This window comes from Priapulus caudatus, unplaced genomic scaffold, assembly GCF_000485595.1.
Source record: "Priapulus caudatus unplaced genomic scaffold, Priapulus_caudatus-5.0.1 Scaffold392, whole genome shotgun sequence".
NCBI lineage: Eukaryota > Metazoa > Priapulida > Priapulimorpha > Priapulimorphida > Priapulidae > Priapulus > Priapulus caudatus.
In genome coordinates, this window is record NW_014577453.1 from 151,946 (window position 1) to 163,761 (window position 11,816).

Here is an 11,816-nt window from a genome sequence, read left to right on the forward strand (position 1 = left end):
TTCCTATTTCTTAAGTGAGGTCTACTGATAGAATGTTATTATATAAATCTATGCTAGGATATCTCCTCTCCGATTTAAATGCATAATGTCTGCAAAATAACATTGTTCTCGGGAGATATTGCGCATGCGCGAGCACGGTTTTAAGCGTGCAGTATAGACTGGCGAAAACTGCATAATATAGCTCGCTAAAGGAGAGAGGGGCTGGGAGACTGCGGATATGCGGCAGGCAAGATAGCTGAAGGAGGTAGAAGAAGAGGGAAGCTAAGCGAGCGACAAGGAAGGCAAGGGAAAAGACGGGAAGGGGAAAGTAGGACTTTTGTACTATACAGGCTAGGGCGCTCTGTTAATCATAAACGCAGGTCTACTGGTAAGAATTTATTACATAAATCTATGTTGAGATACCCCCTAAGCATATTAAATGCATATTCATTTCAAAATATAACTCCTCTGGTGAGATATTGCGCATGCGCGAGCACGGTTTCAAGCGTGCAGTATAGACTGACGAAAACTGCATAATATAGCTTGCTAAAGGAGAGAGGGGCTGGGAGACTGCGGATATGCGGCAGGCAAGATAGCTGAAGGCGGTAGAAGAAAGAGAGGCTAAGCGAGCGACAAGGGAGGCAAGGGAAAAGACGGGAAGGGGAAATTAGGACTTTTGTACTATACGGGCTAGGGCGCTCTACTAATCATGAACACAGGTCTACAGATAAGAATTTATTACATAAATCTATGCGGAGATACCCCCTAAGCATATTAAATGCATATTCATCACAAAATATATCTCCTCTGGTGAGATATTGCGCATGCGCTACCATACTAACTTAGCCAGATTGTGTACTGACTGGTATACGCAGCGGGGTCCTTACATGCAATCTCGTCTTCATAATTTCTTAAGTGAGGTCTACTGATAGAATGTTATTATATAAATCTATGCTAGGATGACTCCTCTCCATTTTAAATGCATAATACCATTGTTCTCGGGAGATATTGCGCATGCGCGAGCACGGTTTCAAGCGTGCAGTATAGACTGACGAAAACTGCATAATATAAAGCTTGCTGAGGGAGAGAGGGATTCTTGCTCCTGATACACATGAGTGTGTTTTGCTGTATGTTAAGAACAAATTTCTGCCATATACATAGGAAATTGTATGTGTCTCTCGGTGTGTGTGCGTGCGCGTTTGTGTGTGCATGTGCGTGTGCGTGTGCGCGCGCACGCGTCTGTCTCTCTCGGTGTGCGCGAGTGTGCGTGCGTGTGTGCGTGCGTGCGTGCGTGCGTGCGTGCGTGCGCGTGTCCGTGGTGTGTATATATATATATATATGTATAGATAGATATAGGGACATTTTATGTTGACGTCGACGTGACGCTGACAACACATTTACATTGAATAAAATGTTACGTTAAAGTAAAGTTCCTAAATAAAGTTTTCGTGCAAACCATACCGCACGTTTCTCACTTTCGAGATTCCAGCGAGGCTTGTTGGAATTAATTTGTTGTCAATATTAGATAAAGTAAATAGGCAATGCTATTATATGAACTAGTGGTGCTCATTGAACTTAAACAAATCCTAAATTGAAGATTTATGTGTACGTATTGTGAATTTTATCATATTTTTGTGTATTCAAAGAACTGTAATTACACCGTGAACATCCAACACTGTAGCCTTTTTTTCCTAGACCCCACATTTCCACACTGTATTCGCTGTTTATGGCTTCTTTCGTTTCTCTAATCACAGTGTTTTCCGGGATAGTAGACGCCTCGGTGGGCGATGGCTTACTGCAGTACAAAACACGCAAGTCACTAGATATATAGCGAAAAAAATTTATTATTACGATATTTTCATCACGGTATGAAATTGAACACGATCTTCTTCAGTTAGGCGCGAACAGGCCCACCACAATGTACAGATAGTTATGTGACACGTGATCCTGTCTGTGGCGCACTCTTGAAGCGGTCTAACGTCGTTTTCGGCTGCGCGGGCTCGCTGCTCTGAGACTCCTCCACCGCAGCAGTTTTTCTCAGCTTCACGGTGTCTTTGATAAACTCCTGTCAACAACAACAACAACAACGACAATGGCACAGCAGTGAGTACGACTAACGTGGATCCGCGCGCGTGCCGAGCCGCGACGATTCTCGCGGCGAATCCTTTAGAATCTCTCGGTTTTATCTATGGCGATCGTAATGAGAGAAGTGCAGCTAGTTTCCTAACTTTCACTGTACGTGATCGAGTTCACCGTATTCTTTCTCGCCGGTTCCATTTTTCGCTTACTCGTACGCGTAAATCAGCAGCGGTTTATCACTTTGCATAACTAAAAGAGTTATTATATATATATATATATATATATATATATATATATATATATACTATGTGTATATGTATTATATATTATAGTTATTATATTATCAGCGTTGAGATTAATCGAGAGAGTAGCTCACCCTCTTCTCTTCGAACCTCCGGCCCTTCTTCCTCGACTCCACCCTGCCAGTTTTGCTTTTGCCCTTTTTCTTGTGTTTTGGCTCAAAGTCGGACTTTGGTGACTTGATTAACTAGAACAGTGCACAAAAAACATGTTATACTGCTATACCCTGGCAACAAGTATGATATTAGAATGACAGTAACACTCTGTGAGGATGTGATTTCTTGAAGGTGCTAACATATATAGGGTACTCCTCCCTACAAAAGAATACTGTAAGAATAAGTACATGGATTTAACTATATTAACGATAACAACATAAAATTTTATTGGGACAATCTAATAAGCATTCAAAGCATTAGAGTAAAGTCAACTGATGGAAAACACCACTATTTTTCTTTACATTTTTATTCAGATTCATACTACATTCATATTTATTAGTTCTCGCAGGGCAACTACAGCACAATGATAAGCAGCACTTTTTCAAAGATTAGGATAATTTCGATAAGATCAATAAAAGATCAAAATACCAAGCTACTACAACTAAAATACAGTTGAAAAATTATACCACGTAGACCACATACCAGTAACTTGCTCCTAGCGTCCAATTTACTTTGCATTGCCGGTTGATCAATCTGCCCGATTTCGTGTGGATTAAGCGTGATCAGCTCTGGTTGAATCTGTAAGCAAGCAAAGTCACTAACAAAACTCTGAAGAACAAGATTGACAGCTGCAAGCTAACTCCAGTTGGTGGGATTTCATCACCATTGCCTCACGATTCCACTCACATAATATATGCCGCATGTAGCAGGCAGAATACAAAGAAACATCTTGATCGAGTAAAGCCACTAGTCTGTTAATAATATATATATATTGATATTGTTAGAAATATAGTCATTGTAAAGCAGTATAGTATACCTTATCCAGCAGGGCCTTAACCTCCCATTCCTGCCTCTGCTTTTTGGTTTGGTAAGGATTGACGTCCAAAGCATCGAAATTGGCCTCCCCGGCACCTGTGCAATAAGCACGATTTAAACGAAGACCATATAGAACCGAATCATCTAATCAACTGATAACCGAATAATAAACTAAAGTACCTGGACAGACTATTAAAATATCATGCTAACATTATTTCTAAAAAGGCATTATAGTTAATAAGACATCTGACAGAAACTGTCACATATAAAATCCATCACGAACCACATTACCACTATTTACTTCACCTCCAGATTTTAACAATTCAATTCAATAGAAGTGTAACCAAAGTACAAGGACAGACTTATTTCAGGCAACTGCCGTTTGATGACTTTTAATTACATATGGTTTAAACCCGGGGAACCTGACTGTGATCTTCAACGTGTGAACAGATGCAAGAGACCTGGTATGATTAGGCTGGCAAATCCCTGGCCGTGTCCCACACCAACAACATCCTCGTACGGACAGAACTGTAGATTTGTCATGGGAGACGTGAGCCGATGTGACATGTAGGGAGCCGTCACCTGTGACTTGTGACAATCCTTGTACACCTGCAATACACCAAGAGTAGGATAATTAGCATAAGCACTCGTATTAGTAGCGGTACTTATCAATTAGTATTATCTCACAGGCGGAATACAGGCACGTCAGTGTCGAGTGGAATTTCTGCCTGCTTAACATTAACATTCCTAGTACAGCTGTTATCCATTCTCAATATATACAATTAAATAAAAAATATTTTTCATCCGGTGTTTGAACGTATAAGCAGTCTATTCAGTATTCTGCTTTCATTATCAAACTGTAAAATGCATAACGATGAATCTATGCCACGAAGACTAATTGCATACTCTTAACAGCACAAGCCAACCAGATCTAAAACGCATTTTATAACATAACACGACACAGCTAGTGGTACACAAACGCACATACCTCAACGACGTTACCTAACCCGGCAGCCAACAGGCCCGTCTGGCTAAAATTGAGACAGGTGGCTCCGGCAGAGATCTTGTATTTGTAGAGAGGCTTGTAGGTTCTGAGATCGAACACTCGAAGAGAGCGATCCACACCGGCAGTTGCCATGTAACTGCAACAGACAGAACCATGGATAAAATCATGGGCAACAGTTAGGGATGTTTCAGTGCTCAGCTGGTTGAGCACGTTGGAAAGCCCAACACATCCATCATTCATGGCTAAGGCTGTGAGTTCAAACCCCAGATAGAACAGTGAACTTTCCCAATGTGTGAAAAACCTGGCTCTGAACACTGGGGACTGTGGACCAACTCTGGGATCCCTTGTGGCTCAGATGCCCACGTAAAATGGCGGGCCCGTCTCTAGTAATGGTGACGTGGAAGAACAGAAGACACATTAACTCTTTGCAGTGACCATCCTCAGTAGCACAGCCGATTTACGTCCCAAAGAAGATCCAAGGTAATAACAAGAAAAAAGAAGAAAAAGAACATTTGTTCTCAGAACAGCAAATCTTTACGTCGGATGCACGCAGGTATATGAAACAATGCCTACTTTCCAGTGGTGTCGACAGCTAAACCTCTGATGGCACTTCTGTGGCACAGCATCTTTATGAGTGGCTCCTTAACGGATGGTGACCACAACGTAACGCTGCCTGCCGATGAGAAGTCATACAAATCTTTAAATATGTCTTCTAACCGAAATCGCACCGTCAAACAAAATCTGCCAAAATGAACTAATATAAAGTAATGGTTTCTGAAACACACTCAAAAATTTTTTAAAAAACGTGCAGTGAAACGTACTTTAACTTGTTAGCAGATATACCAGAAATCACACCATATTTAAAAATTAAGTAAGCATTTGTACGGTTGGGGGCTATAGAAGAGCAATATGAAACAGGAAACTTGCAACAACATTCCTGAGATTTGTGAAACACGTATAGACGTTATCAAAGAGATGCAATCCTACCTCCGGTGGCACCTAGGTGAATGATAGCATTATGCGGGTTCTGGCACATCACGTCAAGTCGGCCCATGTGCGTGACGCAACCCGAAACTTGCTTGCCTACTGAGATGTCTAGCCAGGACAGATAACCTTTGGCACTCTGAAACAGCAGGTATACACAAGCGATCATTAGGGATCAGCAAAAGTCATGCGATTTCATTGCCGCATTCAGATTTTATAATGTCAGTGGGTAATTCCTTGCATTAATAAAATTGGATGTCTGCTTCAGAAATATTTAAGCACATACGATTTTTCATTTAGTGACTATCGTAAAAATACTGGCAGATTCTAGACCAAGGTTCTTCTCTTGGGTGTTTGTGACACCAAAAAACCTTTTTCTGTAGTAAGTATTCAAGACATTAGTATGAAAGCACAAATGTAGAATGCTAACAGAAGTGGCTAGCAGGAAGTGATATGGCAGGTATTCCATGCGCAGAACAGAGTCCAGCAGTTTGAGGCAATGCAGCTCTAAGCCCTGGTTATCATAGACGTATGTCCATTTCTTCTGAGCCACGGCAAACATGTTTTCTGTGTGTAGCCATCTGAAACGCAATTATTCTCATTTAGGTATGCTGAGATGAACATGTGAATCCATACTTTATGTTTAGAATTTCATATTTAGTACTTTTTCTGTTGAATTTACCGCAAGTATTACTAACCAACCTACTATGTATCAGTTTACATATAATTGATGGACCTGCAATGACTTACTTCACATCTTCTATAACTTCTGTAGCATTGAATTCGCACATCAGATGTTTAGTCTGCCAGTCAATGGCTGCTAGGTGACCTTTCCTTCCACCCACCAACAAGTGTCTATAGAAAGTGAAGCAAACGTTATTAAAGACGAGATGTGTTAGTCGCAAGCAAGTTATTTCATAAAGAAAACCAATGCTGTTGATTAAGATTTCTCATTTGACAAATTAGTTTATTGTAGGGATGACAATAAGGGGGTTGCAGAAGTTTAAATGGTGTATATATATATTATTACATTATATTGTATAACATAATTTTAGCTTGAATAATGCGATTCAACAACATACCTTCCATTTCTTGTGTAATTAATTCTGTATGGTCCAAACTTGTCCAGGTGCAATTCAAAGAACTGTAAAGTTATTTACACTTATATAGTAAAAAAAATACAATACATAATGTAAAATTATGCTATGAAATTATCACACTTTCACATAATTAAATAATAATGTTGAGTCATTATTTTTCCTCCTTATTGATGAATTAATGCTTATGTGATTATTTAGATATACCTTTTCTGCACTAGTTATATCAACAGCATCAGCTATGTCATACTGTGAAATTTTGCTCGTGTCTTCACCTTCATCTGCCTCGAAATACCTAAAATTAAATTAAAAAAAGATTTATATGTTTTTCCTGAAGTTAAATATTAAAAATAATGATAATAATACTGTGTAAACGATAACTACCAGAGTAGCAGTGTATATCAACAAATAATCGTGCTATCTCGTGTAGATTTCAGCACAATGATTTGAAAATACTGTAGTATAAATATGTTTCTAACTATTTTGGCCAGATGGATGGACACCAACTGATGCCAGATTAGCAATTCCAACCGTAAAACACGAAGTATAGTTGCCCACAAACTCTTGAGAATTTAGTTCACACCAATAATTCTACCAGCAGACAGTTATAAATTGAAACTCACCCTGTGTCCTCTCGCAGTAGCAGCTCTGCTCTGGCAGCTTGCGTTGCAGCCAACCGTGTAGCTTGCACCTGCTGTTTGTATCGGTGCTCATGATATTTACCTTTTATTCCTGCCTGTGGAATAGGACGATAAGAATGGCATATCAAAAACTCTTGTTGAGTTGACAGGTCCTTGTTGGAAATTGTTGGATCTTATAAGGCAATATAGTATAAAGATAATGTATATAAATTTGAATACTGTGATAACTGTCATTGATTCTAAATATCCATATAATAATAAATTAGTATTGCTGTAGCAAAGGTGTTATTCAAAAAATAAAAACGAAAGCAGTTAACATGACATCTTACAGATTTAACTTTCTTTGTTTTTGTGTACTTCTTCACAGTATCCTCCGATACAGGTGCCTCGCCTGGGTAGGGATCAATCTGCAACATAAAAGTTCATCATAATTAATGGCGAGTAGGCCTACAATCTTTTTTACATTTGAATACAACTACTCCTATACACTACTGACATCAAAACTGCTATACATTTCACATTACACTATACAGTTTAGCACGATTCACCTTATAGGTTACTCATCATTGACTTTTCAAGGCCGATACACTGGCACGTCGTATCAAGCTCCCCATGCGTGTTTGTGTAAGATCTTCCACATTTAGTAGCACAGGCTGGAACTCCCATGAATGCATTACAATATTACCTGATTTCACCAATGACGAACTGGCATTCCCAACTCTTACAAAACACCCTGCTCATGTTATATTAATTTACATGTGGACATCAAAACTGAAATCGCTCGCATACCTTTCTCATGTTCGGAACTTTAGACCGTTTTTTGGAAGTTTGTTTGCTATCACTGTCATCCGGTAGCAACATTAATCTGTCTTCAGTGCCGGACTTGCTCTCATTCATTCCGGACTTGTCTTTTCTTCCGTCATCTTGCCGAGCATCTGTCTTTGCCGCTACAGCGTCCGCCCCGAAGTAACGTTTCGTTGGCTTCATTGTTTTAACTGAAACACAAATTTGTAAACATGCTGTGCCACAGGGCTAACACTTTGTCATTAAGAGGTCCAGTAATTCTTTCAAGAAGCTGATTTCATGTAACGTGTGTACAAGGTGCGAAATTAACGGGAGTCCGGAGTCAAATACTCCCCGATTTACTGTCGGACTCCCTGATTTGACATATGCAAGAGTCCGTGTGGCTCCCTGAAATTCTGCCATACTAACTATAGTTCGTTCCAGAGCACGGCCTCGCGGAATTACCGTATTTTTTCAGCTAATGTCCAAAGAAAATTTGGCAGAGGTGCAACCGCATGAATCTTCACAATAAACCCATGCGTTATTGTTAACATCTTTAATTTTGAACCTCAGACTGTGGACTCACTCATTTTGCTGCAGACTCCCTCTTTTTGAGGGTAGGGAGTCCGTTGGACTCCCGTGTTCAAAAATTAATTTCTACCCCTGTGTGTATGCAAGTTGTATAGAACCGATCGATACAGTAGCACTGTATAAATGCATATACTGTACTAACAATGCAGTATAACTGAGTATTACATGCATTACTTTCCTTTTTACCCTAACTTAAGCTTCACTAGTTATGAAAATCTGCTAATGCAATTGGTCCCAAGCGCAGCAGCAATAGTACAAGCTTGCCGCCGGATTAGCGAGACCCAACCTGTGTGATAAGATAAGAATCTTTATTTAATGTCAGATATCACAAACAATAAACATTTAACCTTAACAATAACAGTGTGCTGTACTGTAGACAATGTATAGTGTGCAGTAACAGGTAAATTACAGCGGAATAGCTCTAGTACTATAGCCCTTGTTCGCAACAGGCCTGTGGCGAACAAGGGCTAGCCCATAAGCTATAGTACTAGGGCTGACAGCAGAGTAACTAGACAGTCCACAGGCATTTGAAACGTCTCAATAAAAAAATAAAAAAGTAAATAAACACGAAATGTATTTACTACCAAAGTCTTAATGTTTCTCTACTCTATTTCGCCTATAATCACCTGTAAATGCTGGTCAAATGCTTATCTACAACACACAAGTACACCACACGCCCGCCCTGTGCACAAACAACATGAATAAGAGAGCAGGTAGGAAAGCGTGATCGCAAAATTCGCTCGACGCTCGCTTCATTTCACACCTTCACAGCACGAATACACATCCAACAGCTTCCATCTTGGTATCTATGTGTAGATAAATGTTCACTTGTTCGAATTATAACTCTGTCCTTTGTCCCCAACTACTCCCTCCAGAGATATCTCGTGAAATCCTGCAGGAAATGTTCTCTCCGTGAAAATGTAAAGAGAGTGTAAAGAGGACGAGATGTCTATTTATACACGAGTAATGGCGGCGCATTGCATGCCGGGATGAGCTGCTGCCGGCCTCCGAGCCTCCGTTTCGAGGCCCGCCAAACCAAGCATAATGCGCGCGGGCATGACGTCACACACACACGACTACAGTGATCGATCGAAATTAGCGCCGTTAGGGATTTTCGAATGATACGTCATCTTTACATGCACTCTCTTTACATTTTCACGGAGAGAACATTTCCTGCAGGATTTCACGAGATATCTCTGGCGGGAGTAGGTAAGGACAAAGGACAGAGTTATAATTCGAACAAGTGAACATTTATCTACACATAAATACCAAGATGGAAGTTGTTGGATGTGTATTCATGCTGTGAAGGTGTGAAATAAAGCGAGCGTCGAGCGAATTTTGTGATCACGCTTTCCTACCTGCTCTCTTATTCATGTTGTTTGTGTACAGGGCGGGATGGCGGTGTACTTGTGTGTTGCAGATGAGCATTTGACCGACATTTACAGGTGATTATAGGCGAAATAGAGTAGAAAAACATTAAGACTTTGGTAGTAAATACATTTCGTGTTTATTGACCTTTATTTTTTTTATTGAGACGTTCCAAGTCAAGTGCCTGTGAGACAGTCTGTAGTAAATAGACAGCATCATTTAGGCGCATATCCACTTTAGGCACCTTAGGTATCACGAAGTGATGCACGGATTTCTGTGTATCATCAACTGATGCACAGACTTTCCGTATCCGTATATCAAGGAATGATCATGATGCAAAAACCCTAACCCTAACCCTAAGTCATAAAGTATAACCTTAGGTATCACGAAGTGTGTTAGGGTTAGGGTTAAGGTTAGGGTTAGGGTTAGGGGTTTTGCATCATTCCTTGATATACGGAAAGTCTGTGCATCAGTTGATGATACACAGAATTCTGTGCATCACTTCGTGATACCTAAGCCTAAGCCTAAGGTGCCTAAACCAAAGTGGATTTGCACCCATAATATTCATGATTATCGCACCCATTACCTGTACTATTACGGGTGTATTGTGTTAGCCTGCTAATCTACATACTCTATGATATTTGCTGCGCATACATGTGATATGATAATATACCTGAGAAGATGATCACGACATAACTAAGTTCATAACATGTGTTGTCAGTTCATAGACAAGCGAGCGAGCGAGACAACTCGCAGCTCGGTTCTGGTTCCGGTTCCGGCTATATGCCGGTTGCGTCATTTCCGGTCAGCGCCATACCCATTCCTCATTGACTCATTGACTGATTGTTTTAATCGTGTTTTTTCTGGTACGTACTTCATTGTAAGTTGTAAGTTCTGTGCTTTCAATAATTAATGTGTCGCATGTATTTGTTGATAATGACTACGGTGCTACAGGGCAGGTGCTATTGACCTCAACTTGCTTTCTATATTAACCTATATCATGTATATTATAACTATATAATTAGTAATACTAATACTAATAGTACTAATACAATACTATTAGTATTACTAATAGTAATAGTATATATAACTTTTTTAGTATTTGCTCGATATCATAATAATTAATATTGATTAATCACTGACACTGGCAGCAAGAACAAGTCGGCACCTGCAGCTACAGCACACACGCGACCATTGACTATATATATATATACAACATGGTGCCTAACTCGTACAGCTCTACTACTATAGCCCGCATACAGTTGCCACTGCCAGCGGCAACTGTACGCGGGCTATAGTACTAGAGCTACCTAACTCGCTGCCGCACGGTCCACAACTCACCGTTTTTAATCAGTTACAACTCCGGTGTTCCTGCAGGTGACGTCACTTTCCAACTATCGTTGGAATCGCGGAAGACTGCTGAACAAGCTACACCCGCCATTTTTGACAATCGGCCCACCAGAATGCGCTCAAATCACAGAAATTCCTTAAATATCTATGCGAAACCATCCTTCCCATGCTACCAGGCAAAAGGGCGGCATGCCCAACCATTGGCGGCTGCGCTGATTGGCTGCAGCAATTAAGTTTAACGTGCAGACAGGCTGTGCAACTATGTTTGTTGACATCGCGGGTGAGTCATGGCCAATCAGCGCAGCCGCCAGCTGTTGGGCATGCCGCTTTTTTGCCTGGTAGCATGCGAAGGATGGTTTCGCATGGATATTTGAGGAATTTCTGTGATTTGAGCGCATTCTGGCAGGCCGATTGTCAAAAATGGCGGGTGTAGCTTGTTCAGTAGTCTTCTGCGATTCCAACGATAGTTGGAAAGTGGCGTCACCTGCAGGAACACCGGAGTTGTAACTGATTGAAAACGGTGAGTTGTGGTCCGTGCGGCGGCGAGTTAAACACCATGTTGTATATATATATAGCAGGAGTAGATAATAGGGAAGGAGTGTGACATCAATAAACAAGGGAAATTCGTCATTTAATAGCCTTATAATACCTACGATTTACTACGCGT

General features: G+C 40.6%; 1 protein-coding gene across 1 annotated transcript; it reads right to left on the minus strand.

Annotated features, from left to right (window-relative positions):
• Nucleotides 1-1,803: 1,803 nt before the first annotated feature.
• On the minus strand, nt 1,804-10,580 carry LOC106809872 (WD repeat-containing protein 46-like). Its single transcript, XM_014813108.1, has 16 exons — nt 10,473-10,580; nt 7,847-8,052; nt 7,387-7,464; nt 7,040-7,152; nt 6,624-6,711; nt 6,402-6,463; nt 6,070-6,174; nt 5,750-5,900; nt 5,323-5,458; nt 4,909-5,008; nt 4,318-4,471; nt 3,791-3,938; nt 3,331-3,425; nt 2,997-3,092; nt 2,435-2,545; nt 1,804-2,044 (listed from the first exon to the last, which is right to left on the minus strand). Exons 2-16 carry the CDS (start codon nt 8,042-8,044, stop codon nt 1,910-1,912), a joined length of 1,770 nt encoding a protein of 589 aa, XP_014668594.1. The 5' UTR covers nt 8,045-8,052; nt 10,473-10,580; the 3' UTR covers nt 1,804-1,909.
• Nucleotides 10,581-11,816: the final 1,236 nt, after the last annotated feature.

Bases quoted from the DNA above. Each gene is read 5' to 3' on its own strand.
- LOC106809872 (XM_014813108.1), bottom strand. From the start codon at position 8,044: ATGAAGCCAACGAAACGTTACTTCGGGGCGGACGCTGTAGCGGCAAAG. The intron at 6,175-6,401 runs GTATGTTGTTGA...CACTTTCTATAG, and splicing joins AATTACACAAGAAATGGAAG to ACACTTGTTGGTGGGTGGAA. The intron at 4,472-4,908 runs GTAGGCATTGTT...TGTCTGTTGCAG, and splicing joins GCTGTCGACACCACTGGAAA to TTACATGGCAACTGCCGGTG.